Source organism: Cottoperca gobio, chromosome 8, assembly GCF_900634415.1.
Source record: "Cottoperca gobio chromosome 8, fCotGob3.1, whole genome shotgun sequence".
In the NCBI taxonomy this organism is placed as follows: domain Eukaryota; kingdom Metazoa; phylum Chordata; class Actinopteri; order Perciformes; family Bovichtidae; genus Cottoperca; species Cottoperca gobio.
The window spans coordinates 8,532,588-8,552,772 of record NC_041362.1 but is presented as its reverse complement, the minus strand read 5'-3'; the positions used below and the strand labels follow the sequence as shown (position 1 = coordinate 8,552,772).

The 20,185-nt window shown below is 41.1% G+C and overlaps 1 protein-coding gene across 4 annotated transcripts in view; it reads left to right on the top strand.

Moving 5' to 3' along the window:
- cyth1a (cytohesin 1a) overlaps positions 1-20,185 on the top strand; it is a 38,883-nt gene that overhangs the window by 5,758 nt on the left and 12,940 nt on the right. For 2 of the 4 annotated variants that reach the window (XM_029437162.1, XM_029437160.1), the window contains exon 2: positions 19,613-19,695. In XM_029437162.1, the coding sequence (XP_029293022.1) occupies positions 19,613-19,695 (83 nt within the window). Of the gene's footprint in view, positions 1-7,555; positions 7,817-13,566; positions 13,627-19,612; positions 19,696-20,185 lie in introns of those variants that run through there. The other 2 variants (XM_029437161.1, XM_029437163.1) reach the window with 2 other exon arrangements.

The window sequence follows — 20,185 nt, the reverse complement described above, 5'->3', positions numbered from 1 at the left end:
AGGTCTCACACACTATCCACAGCCAGACTGATTTGAACTGCTCGCGACGACTTCTCACATCCTTATTTACACATGGAACAGATCCAACGATGGTATGGCAACATTAAAAACCTCAGGTGAAAACACAGCCACACAGAGTGACATGTTTCTGCTCCTACCCGGCATGGAAGTGTCTCTTCTCGTCCCTGTTACTAGTTCTTCCATAGCGTGGACGGCAGTGTTGTGGATAAACAACTCTCAGTTTAATTACAGATGGAGGAGAAATGGAGCTGGCTAAGACGTTGACCTCTTTAGAGTATTTTTATACTCCCCATCTGTTCTCAGATTTATCCTTGCACACTGTCGTAATAACATGATCTGAATTGTGATGGAGGTAGTGTGTGTTATTGTTTAGGATCGTTGGTTGTTAACTGCATTACACTACAGTGCACAGGTTCCTATTGGGAGTGTTTGAAATTGTGTTGGCAGACAGTGTTGACATGACTAAAGAGGCTTTGCTGAGTTGTGGTGAATCAGCTGACTGAGTGCGTAGCAAAGGGGAAACGGTGCTGTCTCCGTGATTTCAAAAACACCTGAATCAGCACCACGGACGTGATGCGAAAAGAAGGGACTTCTTTTTTGGTTTTTGGATATTTAAGAGGGAAGAAATCTGGATTGTTCTGGTATGAAGAACATGGCGGCAGCAGAGTTTCAAAGATTTTTGTCAAGCTAACAAAAATTAGTTTGACATTTTGGGTAGAATTGAAGGAAAAGTTCTAGTTAGATATGACACCGGTTTGTCATTTGAATATTCAGCCTCCAGTCTTAAAGCAATATATTCCCAAAGGCTTAATTCCAGCTGTCACCCGCCTGCAAGTGTCAGTTATTTTGTAATAGAAAATGTTCATGTCGTGATGGCAGCCATTGCATTTTGGACTCCTTGAGGTGGGAAGAGCTTAGGCAGTGTTCAGCGAGTGTTGGTGTTTCTGTTTTTAATCGTGAATCATGCAAGTGATTCATGTGTGACTCATCGAATGGTCGTCCAGCGAGTTCACATTGTATAAGCAGAAGCATTAAATCACTCCTGAAATATAGCCAAATGCTTGACATGAAAAAAACAAACTTAAATATGAGTGATAAGTTAAAAAAAAAAGGTAACTTGGAAGCTTCACTGGCTGACCTCACTGTAGTGACGTCTTATTTCATGAAGGCATTATGTTTCTCAGGGGAAGCAAATGGATTATTTCAGTCGTCTCAGTCACTCTCCCCTTGCATCTAAATGAATTAAGCACACACGCAGTGTTACGTCAGTGCCCTTTCAGACTGTAAATGTTACTGTGAGTCTTACTTTCGCAGCCACTGTGACTCAACATGCCCAATTCATCTTCACATAGCACAGGCTGGGACTGATAGCGGACGGTGTATCGCCCCAAAGCAGTCATGATAGCAATTTAGCTAATTAATATCAGCGCAGTTACGAGGGCCATCTGCGCTGTGAGGCAGGTGTGACGGGCTTTTCCTAGATTTTCTCCAATGAAATGAATCCATGTGGGCTCCAGAGGCAGCTGAGGACAAGGTGATCTATTTGAGAGCACAAACAAGGCCGTCAGAGTGCGAGTGCTCCGAATATTTGTCAAATCAGCTTGATGTGAAGGAGGGTATGGTGCAGAAGTGGCAGCGGGTGATGATGCTAACGTGATTATGGTCGTGTTTGGGGCCATTTGTCGACTTGATACTAAATTACTTGTTGTAATTTTATGAATATTGAGTGTAAACATGATATTAAATTGATAACGTGTTTTAGAAGTTGTCCAGCAAAACCTCTCCAAAATCCCAAATAAGTCAGGATTGTTTTCTGTTCTTAGAGTTTGACCTCTCTGGGGTCTAACGGGCCCCAAACATATGTAGCATCAGTATGTAGCATTACATACAGAGCATTTTTTTGTCTGAAATGTAAAGCCTGTATAATATATTTTTTGTCATCACTATGCGTGTAAGTGCACAGCTGCAGTGAGCTAAACACACTTCCAATGAAGGCTGAAGTTTGTGGTTTGCCTTTGAGTTTTTACTGGAAGAAATTGTGAAACTAAAAACGGAACAATTATAATGATTACAAATCAGAAAACCCCAGATTCCATAGAAAAGAGTGACACCGAGGAAATGACAAACTAGTCAAATTGGTTTTGTTCTGTCCCTCATGAAACAAAGTATCAAGTGAAGGGAACAAAGGTAGAGTGTGGCAACATTACCCTCAGACAGCTTGTATAGTGGCTCCCTTTGTTAGCAGTACGCTGATCATAGAAACAAATAATTCTACAAAGTAACAAAGTCACAAAAAAGAGTACCTACAGATAATCCTCCAACACGGACATTTGAGAAGTAGAACAAACCTAGAAGTCTATTTCTTTAGTCGCAAATCTGACAAAAAGGAGGATGTAATGTCAGTGAAGTAGCAACTGCTGTAGAGCTGTACCAGTAGGGGTTGCTATAACAACAGGGTGTTCAACTGACACCAACTGCTAATGTCAGTACAATAGAAAACATGAAATGTGTCCTGGTTTGGTGTAATAACAACACAAACAATGAGGAAGTAGAGCCAGAACATAAGGGTTACAGTGAAATAAACTGTGAGCAGTTAAACTAAAGAGTGCTTCCCCTCCTCAGACTGTTCATTTCAGAGGCCTGAAGAGGATACAACTGTCCAGCATTTCAAAATATAAAATCAAGTATTAGAGAAAATATCAATCTAATCGAAGTTCTGTCTATTAGGTCTTCTTCTTCTTCTTCTTCTTCTTCTTCTTCTTCTTCTTCTCCTTCTTCTTCTTCTTCTTCTTCTTCTTCTTCTTCTTCTTCTTCTTCTTCTTCTTCTTCTTCTTCTTCTTCTTCTTCCCATCTTGTGATCCGTCAGATGTTTTTTGGGATGCAAACCTCTGACTTTGTGTAATGATAAAGAAACACACACTAATTATAAGGCCTGGTCGATCAGTAAGCTCCTGTGTCCATTTACCTGAAAAAAGAGAATTATTTTGATATCTTATCATCTATATCATTCTTGTACTAATTGTTATGTTTTTGCTGTGAAGCACTTTGTATGTAATGTATGTATGTAATTCTTGTATGAAAGGTGCTATACAAATAAAGCTTATTATTATTATTATTATTATTATTATTATTATTATTATTATTATTATTATTATTATTATTATTATCTTATAAGATTCTTCTGATGCATTTTTGGATGCTGAACAAAACAGACACTGCCAGCGAGCTGCTTCTGCTTCAAAGAGGCGTGTGTGGGAATCAAAACAGAGGCAGATGAAATCCACACAGCTCTGTAAGCCAAATAAGATTATTCTGGTTGCATGGGAGGATTTGCTTTTCTCTGAGTTTTAGGTTTTTAACTTGATGAAAACAGGCGTGCATTGCAGAAAGTATTTTTTGGTACTATTTCAAAAATGTATGACATACTGTAATCCCTATTGTTGTACTGTTAATGTGTATGTACTGTTAATGTGTATGCTGGCCTCCAACTCATCAAGCTTTCATGCCTGCGGACACAATCCATCTGTGAACAGAAGGGGTTTTATGTTGTCAAGATTTATGCATAATGAATAACAGATGAAAAAATGCTTTGTCAGCCTGCAGTCTTCCACGGCTTGTTGGGGTGATGCCAACTGCAGAAATGTATGCAGTGCACAATGCTTAGAGTCTAGCCTGAGGAAGAGTGACTTTTAGACATGTTGTCCTACTTCAGCAGGAGCTCTCTGCTCTTCATAAATATGATTTGCAAAGTCACATCTTCTGACAGCAGTATTTATGTATGTGTATGTGAGTTCCCCTGTAGGCTGCTACAAAGGAAACATCTAAAAAAAAAAGAATCTGCTGTTGATAAAACAGAGTATTATGCTTGTAATTGCACAGTAAATGGCCACCCACATCAGAAAAGTGACACGAGAGCTATTTTCTTATAGTATGCCTCATGTCAGTAATTAATCGCTCAGATCTGCACACCCTCACCCTCGGGAAAATTATAGGCTGGATTGATCCAAAGGTCTCATTACCTCTGACTGCACCTGTGAAAGGAAAGCAGTGGTTTCAGAATCAGCTTGTGCAATGAGTCACGATGCATGGAGCAACAAAACTCCAGCCGCAGCTTATCCCAAAGAATGTCTGCCATGCGTGTAGTAATCGTAACAGACGCATTTTTCATGCCTGGTGTTTACTTCTTTCAAGCAGGTATGCAGAAACTAACCTCCTATTTCTCAATAAGCTATAGGAGTTCATTTAGTTTATAAGTCAAACACTATATGTTAAGAAATATGAGTCATTTGTGTGGGTATATGCGTAATATTGTCTAGCCCTGATAATTGATCATTTAGGGATCGTTTTAGTGACGTGTGTGTCTAAATAAATGCTCTTTCTTGTTTCTGCAGTTTGAACTATAATTACTGCAAATGATCAGCAGGGGTCATTTTTAGCCGCTCTTCTGATGGTTAAAAGAAGATTTTCTCCCATTTAATTCAGGCTATTTAAACACATAGATTTACTATTGTAGCTTCAGCTGTGTTGTTATGGCTGTATGGCTAATAATAGAGTCTTGTGGTTTCAGGAACAACCCTGTTGTACAGTTAAAGGTACAGCCATGATGATTGTGGAGAGTTGACCACTACATTGCCAAAGAGCTAACCCTAAACCCTAAAGTCCTAACCCTAACCCTTCAGCCAAGATTACCATTCCAGGGTCTGTTCCCCTGATTTTACACATCAAGATCAGTTTATATATATATGTATATGTGTGTCTTCTCTGCCTTTACATGGTGTTTTCTAAAGTTAGAGAAGAAAACCCTGATGATGTACACATTTTTAATAGAAAGCCTGTGATATAAACTGGGAGTGTGGCGTAACACATGGGCATATACTGAACACAGGCACTCGAACAGAGACACTATCTAATTGCATTTTGGGAAGTGTGGGATCCAGTGGAACTGGGCTCATACTAAGGGATAAAACTCAGGCTATTTTCCCAAAAGTAACTTTATTGCTGGAATATCAAAGAAAAAGGCAAAATCTAATTTTAAATATGAGAACCAGGATTGCTCCTGAGAATTGGCTCTGTCACTTATACAACAACACTGTAATCCAAGGGCTTAACATAATACGCCAAGACCGAACAACAGCTTTGTCATAATATGACCAAGGCTTGTGTAAGGTTAAAATGTTCCCGGACGTTATTGAGCTGCTTTCAGTTTATGCAGATTTAGCTGCTGGAAAGTTATCAAAAGAAACTCTGTCTTGATTTTCTAACCGAGTCTACCTTTCCTCCATTGCAGACAAAACAGTAGATGTTCTTAACAAACAATAGTACAGATTACGGCAAAAATAATAGTATCACAAAATGATGTTCAAACTGTGTCAGAAAGGTGTTGATTGTTTGTAACCTGTGAGATGTTATTGTATTGTACTATCCTTACATTGTCAGGCCTTCTTGTTATTTTCAAACAGAAGTAGCCTGAACAACAGAGAGTGAATAAAAAAGAAAACTTTGTCCTTCCAAGGAATTTCTCTAACTTGCAAGAACAAAACCCTCTTTGCAGTTAATAATCTAGAATGACGCTGCTTTGACGTTTGCATAATACACCTCATTAACATCACATTTATTCGAGGATCAGTTCTACATGTCTTTGTGTAGATCAGAAAGTTGCAGACAACAATGTGTTGATATCAACTGATGTCTCTTTATTTAAAGGTCAAACAGCTCTCTGGTTTCACTTGTCCCGGGTAGATTTACAGCAGTGCTCTGGGGAATGGATGAACTCTTAACAATGAATAGCAACTTTGTGTGAACAGGGTTCACTTCACACAAACTGCATTGTCAGTTGTTGAGTTTGGGCAGCACAACTGAGGCATTCATAGGCCACAGCTTGAAGCCGATCCCTTCAAATGAAGAGGCCATGCAGACTGGGGCCTTTCAAGGGAGGGTTTGTGCTTTTATGCTTTAGGTGTTTAGTCACATTTTTTCTCATGGTGAATCAGAGAGTAGGTGTTATCTCCTGGTCTCTGTCATTGGCTGGTAGCGCAGCATTCCTCTTGGCTCTCCTGTGTTCATCAACAGGCAGGGACAGGCTCTGCCCCTTCCTATCTGACAGCAGCACATGAGCAGGTGTTATACAAACAGCAGGCTGATTTATTCTCTTTTAACATGAGGATGAAAAACTGGGTAGCTGTGCTGTCTGCTCTTACAGTTTCCCCTAAAATATGCAGGCAAGATATTGTCTCCCTGCAAGAGCGACCATCAGTTGCACCTTTGATCACAGGCAGCATAAAAAGTGAATATACTGTGTGTTGACGGGCCAGGATGAAACATGAAAGTAATAAATCCCTAAAAAGATCAGACTTTTATTTCTGAGCAGATGCTAACATCTGGCAAGTTGTATCAGCCATTAAAACATGCTGGTCTCACTGGGATTTGGTAAAACCAGTTTCACCATTAAGGACTCATTGGTATGTAGGACACTTGGTCTTGTGTAACAATGACAGTGTAATGACAAGCAACTATTTACCTAAACCACTGAAACATCCATAATGATAAAAAATAAAATAAAATTGCAGTTTTGCCATAATAGCTTTTGGGAGGGTGGCTTTCAAAATGTTCTAATTTCAAGAGCATTTTCTTTTAGCAAATAATACAAAATACCATTAAGTGTGGTAAAGCTTGGTAAAAAATAATGAGCTTCTGTCAGACTTATGCAAATATAGCCTACTGTGCTTTTATATAAATAATAATATAATTCAACAGGTGTTTGTAAGGCTGTCTTCGCCACAGACCGGTGTTGTTGCTATTTTCTACACTCGTCTACTCTCAGCGGATGTGGTGGTGAAACATAAGCGCAAAATCAGCAGTAGTGAATAGCTGTGCCTGTGTGTGTCAATCACTTTTCTCTCCCTGCCCCCACTCAACCATGCCCTAACAACAGTTTAGTGTGTGTGTTCGTGTGCGTGAGAGAGAGAAGGCAGTGCCAAAGGCAACAGGCTGGGAACGCAAGCAGCAGACGCGTCATCTGGCCCATTTGCTGCACCTTCAGCCTGAACAACGTCAAGTCAGCAGAGATGGGAGACTGTTACCGGATAGGGAGCAGCTCTTACAAATAAGAGTCTAAAATTATAATGATATAGGACAGGCTAATATTAAATGAACTATACTTGTTGTAAACCAGTAGTTTTATATGCGTATCTTTATTTCCAATTTGCTGAGGAGGCGATGCATTTGCTATAATCATAATCAAAATATAATGCAATGTTCTTGGCCAATTACGTATTCTTTTGAATCCGTAATTGATATTTTTTAATATACACACAGAGTAAAGTTGTTGATCTCATAACCCACGCATGTGTCGCACAATTCAATGCATATCTGACGTTTATAATGATTTAAAATTTAAATCATCACTGTATCTGCTACTTTCTGGAGGTGCAAGTACAATTTCAGTATTTGATTCATTCATGACGGTTTTATTGTGAAAGTCACGACCGGAAGCTCATTGATTTCATCCAGCCGCGTGTCTTGACATTATCCCTCGCACGAAAGATTGGTTGTAAAAGTCCTCCTTCGTCTCTTCAAACCACTCCCTTGAGCTGTCGACATAGCCACCCTTCACTTACTGAAGAAACCATTCCTAAGTGTGTTACTTAACTCGGCAGAAAAACTTATAAACAGGTCAATATATTTACCGATACTAGTAACTGGTCAAAGTTTTGACGCTCGGAAACCGCTTAAAACTTTTTGAACTCGGACCTGCCAAGCGGAGGCAACATGGTGTTAAAATCGGAAGACGGAGTAGGTGAGTAAAGCAGTCAAGGAAAAGCATTTTTTCTTCGTCTACACTTCGTGTAAATGTCTTAACAGGGTGTGTTTAGTTGAATACATGTTTATGAGAAGTTTACAGGTGAACGTTTTAAGGTTAATGTCAGGAACCAAATGTGTGAATGCGTGCTGGGTCGTTTGGCCTTGTTTACAGTGTTCTCTGCTCCATTTCAATCATTCTTACTGAGTCAGCTCTGTGCATTGAGACTATGTGGTTTTCTAAACTTGGGCCACTAACCTAAAAACACAAATAATAAAACAAAGTACAACATACAAATATAATATGTTGCTATTTATAGTGTCAACAAATAAAATTAATCCACCAAACTGACAATTGAGTTAAAAAACATAAAATAAAAAAGACACTATAGGTTTGCTATACTATTTTAAGTGTTAATTGTTATAAACAAATTGCCACAGTTTAATATTTGGCAATCTGCTTGAAAGAAATAGCTATTGCAGATTAACATTTTAGCACTGTTGGTGTTATTTCTTAACCACATGTTGTAACACATTAGTAACAGATTTTTATCTCTTGGCCTTTTTATGTGTTGATGCAGAACACATTTTTCAGTGACTGCTGAACTGCAGCAACAGGTGTTCAAGCTGATAGTTTCTCCTTCCAAAGTCAGCATAGCAGCACAACACTGTCATTCATGTAACATTTAAATGTATCTTTATCATCATCTTAGTTGACATCGTTATATTATCCTTATAGATATTGTTTGAAACTCTATTAAGAGGATGGTTGTAATTCCTTTACACGCGGTTATTATTTTTAAATTAATACCACAGAGGACTGAATGAGGGACCAGCCTTTTAAGTCAACCACAAACCCTTTTGTTGCTGAGCATGACGCTTTCATGTCTTTGCCTTGGGTTAGCCAGCCTGCATTAATTAGCACCCTCGACTTGCGTCACTATTAATCCTGTTAGATAACAGTGAACATCTGACTGACTGATCCTGTTTTATGCTGCTGCTCTTTTGTTCTGCTGATGGAGAGGGAGAACTTACACACTCTTTTCCTCAGTGGCCCCACGGCTGTTACACACAGCTGCATTGTGTTTTCGGGGATGAGAGAGGTGAACAGTCGACCCTCTTTGAGTCCATTTGTCTCTGCCACTTAGAGGTGGGTGGTCTGGGAAGTTAAGGTAGTTGTCACTAATGGTTTCCTAATGAGTGGTGCTGAGAGATCTAATGGGCTCTCCAGAACAATGTGCCCTGCCTGGCACTAATGCCCCGGTGGTTTGATAATCATCATCCTCTCCCCATAATCATATTTTAACCTTCTTTCTGCATCTGCTGAAGCCCTCGTTCCTCTCAGGCTGGTTTTCATTCTGCACACTTACTGCTATAATGCAATTGGGATAAATGTGTATTTACTATAGTGCAGTGAGGTCTTTGTTGTGAGGCTAATGGTTGGTAGCTCGGCATCGCACAGTAGGCTGCATTGCTGAAAGGTTTTAGGGCAGTATCATCAGTCAATGAAAGGGGCAGAAAAACAATGGTGTACAGTATTTAAACCACGACAACCTACCGCAGTAATGTTTGGCTATATGTAGGAGTGTGATCATTAAGAATTTTCTTTGTTTATTTATTGTTTTCTTTGTATTTTTTTATGTATTGAATAATAAATAAAAGCCAAAAAAGTTTTCTTAAAGTTTTAGGCTAGTTTCATTAGCAGCCAAAGACAAAATATGAAGTCGTTACATAGCAATGCAAAAAAAGAGGAAAGCAAATCTTAACATCTGAGCTGTCTTTTCTTACATCAAACTAAATAATATTTCTTGGCCACATACAATGCAGCTCTATCCAAGTCTAATTGATAATTCCATTGACAGAAAGTTAATTGTAAACATTTTTGGTCCTCCAGTAATCGTTTTAAGGCATTTATCGAGGACAAATTCCAGATATTTGACAGTTCAAGCCTTGCAAATATAATAATTTGCTGTTAGTCTCGCTATAATACGAGCGTGAGTTTGATATCTTTGAATCTGAAGTGTTAGTAGGACAACACAACCAATTTCACTGTGTCCCCTTGGGCTCTGGTAGCTTGTGTGATTTAATCAATTTTATTTGATAAACTTACTGCTGTCACTCACGGTGCTGCCTGTCAGGATAACGGGAGGATTTACCTGCCAAACTCCTTTCACTTCATTTTGCTGTTAACACAGTTGACTGTTATGGCTGATTTGCATGGGAGCTGTATTTGTTCTCATAAGCTTGTCATCATGCAGGCCTGTGAGAAGCCATATCCTCTGTGTTCTGCAAATAGATCAACCAATCCTAAACTTTTAAATGTGCGAGGGGACGCTGTAGATAAGTGTGTTGCAGGAGTTTGCCAGCCACTCGTGCCTAGGCTTCGTTTTGGTAATAATTTACTTCTCTTTCTCTCAGTCTAAAGCATGTTAAGTGGCACACACAGCTTTTCTTTCTCCGAGAACCAAATTGCACCAGAACTTTTCACTTCTACTTCTGTCTTTTTCTCTCTGTTTTGCACAGTTTAGCCTGCAGTTAATCTTTCTCTCTTCCCAGCTTTAACTTAATGTGAGTGACTTCCAGGTTTGTCCGCGGCAGGTATAGACACGCCAGGAGTCATTTCCTGCATACAGAACAAATCGCTGTTCAGTCCTGTAGATATGGCCCAGAAATTCAAAATGGCGTTTGGCAGGAACTCCATAGAGAAAGCATTTTGAAGGAGTGTGCTAATTTCCCTACCGAACACAGCTCTGGTGCACGCGTAGGCTGCTCAGCATTATTTGTTTATGATGTGTTTGTGCTGCAGGAAAGTGATGTTAAATGGAAAGCATCACATTACATTACATGCTTTGCTCCTGATTTTTAGAGTTGCTTATCACATCTCTTTTGATTCGACTCGTCTCATTTTACAAATGATTTGGGATAGTTACTATTTGTATGGTGTGTGTGTGTGTGTGTGTGTGTGTTAGGGCAGTCTCTTTTTGAAAGTGCAAAGAATGCATTGCGAAAGACCACCATAGCACCTTTGTCAAAGCGGTGTACAATGCATGCTAAGTTGAATAGCTGCTTTGTTGGAGTCATTTTAGTTTTGGTGCACTGTTCAGATGACGGTTGAATGCAAGCATGCCACCATGTTGTGATAGAGCTGAAGAAGTAAAGTTATGAAGAATGGCTATTATGTTACATTTTCCACAGGATGGGTGGGTTTAGCCACAGCTTTCACTCCTCCCCTGCACTGTGAGAGTGGCTCAGAAACAGGAAGCTGAGATGTTGACAATATGCTTGACAGGAAATGAAATCCCACGGTTTGTGTGTGGGCTAACATTTCTACACTGCTTTGCTACAGAGAAAGCAACGCAGAGACACACCGATTGGTGGCTCTTCCAGCTTTCACATCATGTGTGTTTTTTTTTTGTTTTGTTTTTTTTTTACTGGCAAGAGAGGATGTTGATAGTAGGACAGCCCCGATAACAATCAAGGCCAGCCACATTGGAGGACAAAGGCATGCATTGTGAGTAGTAACAGCACTTCCGCTTTTCAGAAAAAACATTGAGAAGCCTCTGCATTGGCCTAACAAAACAATTAAAGTTGATAAATGCCATTAAAACAAAGTGGAGATTAATAAAGTACGCTGATCTTTTGTGCTCATAGTGATGGGTTGTGTGCGTATGTCTGCATCAGGATGTTTATGCTGTTGAGTCGTCCGCACGTTTGCTTTACATTGAAGCCGTGTGACCTCGCTGTACGTTCTCCGGCTCCACCCAGTCACATCCTCTGGTCCGAGCATTCCTTCACAGCAGCAGAAACACAACTAGCAGACTGACCGTGAACTGTTTCTGGGACGTTAATGTTCTTTCAGGGGAGCAACAGTCATTTGAATCCCGTGACTCGATAGTGAGACATACACCTGACCCGACTTGTGTACAATACAACAATACCAGGTTGTTTTTGTGGGACAGACAAGGCTCCAGAGTATGGGATGGTTTTAACTGTGCAGTGCAGTGGTTCCCAACCGGGGGGTCGGGAGCCCACAATAGGTCCCAATATAAATCTATAGGTTCACAGCATGATTAAAAGGATAAGAAAGAAGGAACGAAATGTATATCTGTCTATAATTTATTTATTTGTCTTTGATTTCTTTTTCTTATGGAATACTGGTTAGCTCTTAATGCCTCCAAAAGTTATTCAAATTATTCGTCTTGAGGAGGAATCCCTCCTTTGGTTGTACTGCTCACAACTCATGTTCATTCTGAGGCTGTAACCTGTAATTAGGAGTAATGAGAACACATTGCTTAATTTTAAAAGGGTAACGAGCCACAAAGGGTTGGGAACCACTAGTGTAGTGAATATGGGCTCCATACATGTTTTATTTATTTTTTTATTTATATACTCTGTGATTTCTTACATTTCCTAGAAAACAAACTTGAGTCAAAGTGCCTGATTTTTAACTACATGTTTAAAAAAAATAAAAATAACGATACTGATAGTGGTAGCATGACCAAGTGAACACGATGTTCCTGTCCCATTGCATTTTGGTCTTTCTAGTCATCTAATGCAGGATATAAATCATCAGCTCCAGCTCCATGTCAGAGCAGGCTGTAACCCTACTAACACATGGATCCCATACTCCCACTAGTCAGAGGAAGTTGGCTCACTGTGGAGCTGCAGAGTGCAGCCGGCACAGCAGAGGGCTCCAGGTTGACTCATAAAGACATGCAGACATTAGCAAACACTCACATCTGCTCTGTGATGCAGACGTACCCGGGGCGAGTGTACACTCATGCTGTATATACACACTCGGGATACGACGTGGATGAATGCTGTGCAATCTTTTGGCATGAATCATAATCGTTGGGATTATGCTCATACACTAGTCTCAACATAAAATACAAGCTTGTCTCCGGGACAGACTGGAGTTTGGAGGTGATGATATGACCCAATGAAAATATTCCATATAAGCTGTTCATCATCACGTTCAGTACTATTTTTGCCATGTTGTATCTGGAGACTGAAAAGATTTTTTAATATGAACTTTAATATGAATATGAACTTTTTTTGATAATATGCTGTTTTGAACACAAGGCAGACTTTGTTTTCTCTTTGGGGCCGCTGGCTCCGGGTCGTATGATCATCTTACGTCTAAAACACTGTGAATGTTTTTTTAAAGTGCATATTGTCATCCCATCATTAGGTCTGGGTGTCAAACATCAATATTTTTAAGTGCCAAGTAAATTGTTTCATTCATTGTGTTACAGGTTGGTTACTAAGTCAGATTTCTCCCAAAATATTTTTCAATACTATCATTTAAAATGACAATCATGATTAATCATACATTGGCGATCTGTTTTGAAAGAATTCATGTGGTTATTTTTGATATAGACCTTTTTTATATAGCCATGTGTGTCTCTGTGAGGAGGAGGCAGAACAAAGAATGACCACTGGGTGGAGCCTCCATGTTAATGGTACTGACAGCAAAATAGAGAAAGGGAGGGAGTGAGGTAGTGAGTAAGGCTCCTTCCCCAAATGGACTATGTCAGTGTGCTGTGAGCATGCTGGGAGCTGATAGCTGTGCTGTACAGTTGAGGAAACCCGGCAGTATCTCTCCCTGACTGGAGGAGCTGGCTGCTTCTCTCTGCCACTTGTCATGTGGACATCTGGCCCGCCTGCGTTAAGCCACAGGAGCTGACAGAAAAAGGGGACTGCTTTTCTTTTTTTTATATCAAGGAAGAGAGATAAGGTGGAGTAGAGAAAGAAGAAGAGCTCTCTGGAAAGACACAAAACTGACTCTTTGGAGGATTTCTCTCACAGGTTGGCACTTAAATTTGCTGTCGCTCATGTGTTTTATTTGTTGCATTGAAATTGTGTTGTTTTCCACAGGTCTGTTTGGGTAGCTTGTCGTCTCTGGTAGTTTGCTGTCATGTGGAACTTTGGTCAGTTTTCATTGATTCTGTGTCCACCCCCGGCCACACTTTGTCAGTACTGAAGATTAAATCAGTAAAGCTGGACATAATGCGTGCTAGCCAGATAAAAGCAGATGGGATGAAAATCATTTAATGTGCTAGGGGTTTTACTTTCGTCTGCTGGGCTGTCCTGTCATTCTCCACCCGGGTTTGGTTGTGTTGTGGTTAAGCCCGGTGGATGAGCTTTCACTCAGTGACACTTGAGATGATTGAGTACTGGTGCAGCGGGCCAATGACTGGGCAGTGCGGTGCTGTCAGTAAGGGTGAGGTGTGTTTGTATGACTTGGCGTGGATGGTATAACCAGAGGCAGGGTCTTCATGACCACGGCTGCTGAAGTCAGACTGCGATTTCACTTTATTATGGAACTTGGTGGCACAAACGTAGCTGGGATGGCCAACAAATGAATGTTGAGCCTGGAATCGCAAGTAAAGCCAAGGAGGCTTAAGCAATCAGTCCCCCTGCCTGGTCCTTGTTGAGGAATTTCATGAGAGGCTACTTGCAGACACAAAGGGAAAGCTGTGATCATCCCACTGCTCTTCCCACTGTCTCTGTGTTCTCCTGCCATTCGCCGTCCCACGCCTCCTCGGCCAAACACAAGGCTCCTTCTCCTGTTATCTGTCCTCTCTCAGTCCCCTTCACTTCCTCCTCCGCTCATGCCAGGTCAGGTTGGACGCTTTGTGGCTTTCTGATCCATAACTGGTGGTCCATTTTGGCCTTTTTGGGTTTGACTGCAATGGATCTGAAGGTCAGAGGTGAAAAAGTTATTTCAGGTCGGACCCCGTATTTAACACTGGCATTTCTTCACAGCCCATGCTCGGCTTTGTTACAAGCTGTCTGTTCCAGAAGATGAAGGTGTGTGTCTGTGTTTCTCTGTGTGTGTGTGTGTGGTTTCAAATATATATGAGGGAGAGTTCCCTTGGGGTTTACTGTAGTAATGAGATTCAGTCTCAGATCAGAGATCAGCGGATGAGGTGTTTTTAAATCACCCTTTGTTGTTCAAGCAGGAAAGATCAGAAAGCTTAGAGCCATTTTAATAGACCTTGGTGTACTATTGTGTGTGTTTATTCCTATCCCAGCTCACATAATCGATTGTGTGCATGTGTTTTGTGCTGAATGCCTTAAACCTCATCATGAAGTAGACTGCTTCTTGTTACAGCTAGTGCTCGTATTGGTTTAGGCTAGGGATCGATTGATTGGAGTCTACAGGGACCTTGGGGGGGGGGGGGGGGGGGGGTGGAGGGTGCATTTGGCAGCTTTGAGGGAACTATCCATGTAACTGTAAGGATAAAGCCTGTACAGCAACAGCTTCAACAGCCTTAAGGAACAGAGGGAGGGGAGGAGGTGGGTGTAGAAAACTGATAAGATTGGCTAGAAACGGAAAGAGAGGCAGGTACAAAGCAGTAGATGAGAGGAGATATGATGGAGGAAGAAGAAGGGTAATCAAGCCTAATGTAAGGTGTGTGTGTGTGAGGACCAAATTACAAGCTGTTTCTTCTGCAAAGATGTAGAGGACAAACGCTGTAAACACAGAACAGATGAAGGACTTTGTGGCGGGAGAAATCTATGTTATCAGTGTCATTCATCTTCCTTGATCAGTGCATGCACTTCATCAAAATGTAATTTGGACAGGCACACAGACACGTGGCTGCAGAAATGGATGAGTATCTCTTTGCATATCGCCTCAGTTAGCAGATCATAGGCAGCGCTGTAGCACAAATATATTAATTGATGTCTTCATCTGGTCCAGTAGATATAGGGAGAATAGATCCGGTGTCACACTACACTGTGTAATTTAACCATTCAGATCTGTGTGGAGCATAGATGTGTCTTAAGTTAACCTACGAGTGTATCTTGTGACCCCGACCAGTAGCTGTGTCACTCGGGGCAGCTAGGTGAGGAGCTTTTTTGAGTCCTTAAGAGCTGAGAGGAGCTCCCTAAATTGGGTCACATCTGCTGGGAAAGGGAGGGCTGAGAGATCCTACAAGCACTTAAGAATTTAATTTCCTTATTTTCCAAGGAGAGTTCTTCAGTGATCTGGGTGGAAATGAGACGTCTGCCTCTTTTTCAAGGATGGCAATCAGGAAGTGTATTAGTGGGCTTCGCCGCTGTGGGAGAGGGAGCTATAATTGGGATCTCCCTTGATGTCACCTCCCCTGTGCTCTCCGCTGACCCAGCCCTCACTAAACACTACTTTGCCCATCTAGGAACTCTTCAGATGCTTTTAGAAGCAAAAAATAAGGACAAATACTGTCAAGCAGTTCAATGGGATTTAGGGTTAAAATGAAACATTGTGGTAAGTTAACGGTGTTAAAAGCACAAAGATCATATTTGCAAGAAATGTACTAGTAGAGGATAGGGATGTATCAATTCAAGAGTGGGCACCATGATTCTACTCATACGTTTAGGTTTTTACAGCAGTCCGTAGTAATGAGGGCCAAAACTCTGATTATACTGTCCCAGATTTGGCAGAAGGACACTTGTGTTTGTACCCTAACGTAGGGATATAGTCATTATCTACTTTCTAGTCCTTTCCAAATCACTTCGCACCACCTTGGCTATTTAATCTAGAGTAAAAGACTTGATGTATTAATATTCTTTGTGTAGTGTTGGAGGTAATTTCATTTTCTTCTCTGAATGCCCTGCCATGTTTCCCCATACTGACTTTGGTTAATATCCTCTGTATTTGAAACAGTTTTACAGTGATGTAATGGATTCAGTCTGAATATGACAGTCTGGACAGATCCAGTCAGATGGTGTTATTGTTGACAGTTGAAACAAAAAGCAAGTTGCTGAGCGCTGACACAGCGCCAGGCACACGCAGCGGAAGACTCACTGTTTCGTGTGTGTGTGTGTGTGTGTGTGTGTGTGTGTGTGTGTGTGTGTGTGTGTGTGTGTGTGTGTGTGTGTGTGTGTGTGTGTGTGTGTGTGTGTGTGTGTGTGTGTGTGTGTGTGTGTGTGTGTGACTGTACGCTGGTCTACGTGCACGACTGCACTCGTTGAATGCACGCCTCCGTATGCATGTGATTTCCCCTGAATGACCTGAATGAGTGAAGATGTGTTTTTCTCTTTCAGCCTTTGGAAATCCCTACATGCAGGTCAGATTTCTGTCTGGGGCACGTAGAGACACATTTCTTCAAATCTATCTAAATGAAAGGATAATTAGCTTTCACTTGTAAAGAAAATGTGTTTCTGTATCACTCTTTCTTTACCGTATTTACCGTGTCTTTGTTATTTCCTGTCTTTTTCTGATGAGTCTCTTTTCATTGACCTTACCAGTGCAGACGTTTGCTGAATGACAGCCAAGCAGCACTCCCTGACAGAAGGGAAACAAGCCGTGCTCAGCATTTACTTAAGTGGATGGGTTCCCCCCTCATCTGCTGTGTTCAGGGAAATGACACCCACTTGGTGCCTACCTTTGGCACATGGGTGAGTGGGGCCTTTCCCTTCCCTGATGTGGTCTTGATTATTTTGGGTGAAGTTGGGAAGACAGTGATGTGTGTACATGATTGGCTCCTTGAGCAAATCTGCTCTTCAATCCCTTCATGACCCAAGGTGTCATCGTGCATCTGCACTGCTGATGGGCTAAGATACTGATTTCCTACAAGCTCCTTGTTTGTTGTCCTGAAGGAGGCAAATGAACAGATGATTTCCATCCTCTTCCTCCCTGTCTCCTTCACTTTGTGGTTCCTTCTTACAACAGGAATGCTGTGGTTGGTCCGGCTGTTTTGTTTGGTGTGGCCGTGACTCCCTTCAACGTCCACCAGCCGCCCAACCTGAGATCATATTTCCAGAAAAAGGAATAGACTTCCTGCTTTAAGCTTGTCCTCCCTGTCACTCTTGTTTGTGCTGTTGAACTTGGATGTGGTTGCACAAGTATTTATTTTGATGTCAGCTCCCTTTTTTGTAAGTGAGAGCAGTTGTGTTTCCGTGGATAGCCATAATATTTGGGAGGGTTACGGCTCGTTTTGCCAGGGATACTGTAGGCTGTGAGGTATGATGTGTGAAAGGTCAACCTCGAGTGGACTGCCATGCTCCCCCAGCTGTCTGAAAATAAGACAACATGGCTTTGTTTTGGAGCTCCTTAACAGCCCCGCTATAAGGCTCTTGTTTAGGACTTCCATTGTCTATTACCCCTGTGTTAAATAGTAGCTGACATTCCTTTGAATGTAATGGGTATTTGGCTCAATGTGTTTTAGGTAATCATACTTTCTGTTATTAAAATAAGTGCCCTCCATTATGCAACATATATTTTTCTCTCTAGGTTATCATTTAATGAGGATTTTACGCTTGGATTAAATCCTCTTTACGGGAAAATTAAATAAGCCGATCTTGTTTTTTGCTAATTGCAAAGATGTGCGTGTCAAAGCACAACGGAGCTCATACTTTCTGGATGGCTTGCCTCGTCCTTGTTTTATTGATTGCGGTGCCAGATTTTGTTTAGCTTTTGTAACCTTCATTTCACTGACCTCTTACCGCAGGTACACTGAGTCCACAGTTTAGTCGTTCACACGTAGTCGGATATTTTTGCGGTTTTATTAGGATTATGTTTTCATAACAGAGGAAAAAGGGCGATTTTTTTTCAGGTCATTGTTGCTATCATAGAGGGTTGTGAAATGAGTAATATAAAACCTTGTTGAAGATTCCTCTGTCCTCAGCTTCCAACACTCTTTAAGCATTACCTTGTTAACCGTTAGCTGAGGTCCCTAGCCTCGACCCCTTTAACCTTTGAACTCTGGCGCTGAGGCAATGAGGGGAAGAGGAGAGGTCACAGGAGGGGCTTGTGCTTGGCCACTGGGGGAATCAGAGAAAGAGTCCCTGAGTGACAGAGATGATCTCCCAACATAACCGCTGTGACTTAAGCAGCTCATCACACTGCCAGAGTTTAGAAAAGTTGCTACTCATGCTAAATATCTCTAGTTTCGTGATACATTTATTTTAGTGCAAGTGTCTACCAAAAAACCCCTTGCAGCTGTCGAGGCCGCAGACTTTCATTTTAATTCACAGGAAGTTAAACTAAACTTTGCGTTCACTAAAGGAGGTCATTGTTATTGCAAATTGGATAATGCATCACTTCAGCAAGTGAAAACAAGTGTTTGTAAACATGAAGAGGATGAAATCAGTTTCCTCAAGGCATCACACATATTTTTAGAAATGTGCATTTTAATCGTATCCTTTCAATTTTATTTTCTGAAATAAAATGGAGAAGGTGTAAAGGGGAAATGCTTCCATCGCATTGTTTAAGTAAAGAGAGATTGTGCTTGGACTGCTGTTGTGATTAAAGTGCTGGTGTCCTATTATGCTTGTAGTGCAGGTAGGGGTTATGCGCACACAAACACATTGTCCATCAATCAGGACATATTGCTCGTCCCTCAAAGCTAATTATAGCAGCCTAGTGACCGCAGCTTTGAGACCTGTCACATTTGTGCTACTATGGCCGGCTGACCTGAGCCGTTTCATTTAGTCGGGCAGATTACACCCAAAAGTGCACCCCGCTGCTGCACACTTGATTTATTGTTGGTGTAGATGTTTCATACGCTGAGATTGTGTTGCTGTCCTCTCCTCTCTGACCACATATCTGTTGCTAATGAGAAACATCTTTCTTTCTATCATCGTCATTGCCACAGTCTCATCTTATGTGGCACACTCCACACGCCTTGCCGTGGGCTTTCAATCACCTACTGATATCAAGGAACATTATAATGATATTTCTGTGCACTGACATGCCCTCAGGGACACGCCCCCGGGGATAGATATGTATAGAGAAGGATTAGGGTGCATTATATTATGGCCGACTTTGTCCTAACCCTTCATCCTCTCGCTCATCTCTCCCCAGTGCCGGACGACCTCACCCCGGAGGAGCAGCAGGAGCTGGAGAATATCCGCCGGCGCAAGCAGGAGCTGCTGGAGGACATTCAGGTAATACTGGAACAGGATATGGGGCTGTTATGTTTATGTAGACATTTTAAAACACAAACACAGTAGATAGCTAAAAAAGCAAGCATGTACTCTATGTATTTGACTGAAAATGTTCATCTTAAGCTTATTTACTCTCAATAAAAAATAAAGTTTCACTACAGAAAATAATCTACTTTATTTTAAAGTCAGAGTAAGTATTTTACCCAACTGTAACGCATTTCAGATTGGCTGGAAGAGGTTGTACATTTTGTGTAAACTATACTGATTAGACCCAATTAAACTTTTGTATCACAATTGGTCTGATCTTAATAAAACCAAAATGAAAATGACCTTGAGATTTAGAGGATCTTAATTTTTATGTCCAGACATTTGGCTTACCTCCACTGCCTTTAGCTACAACTGCAACTCTGCTATTTGGTTAAATATTTATCTTTTATCCAGTTGTACAAATGTTCCTTCTCCAAGGAGTCCTTTAAAACATTTCACCCCG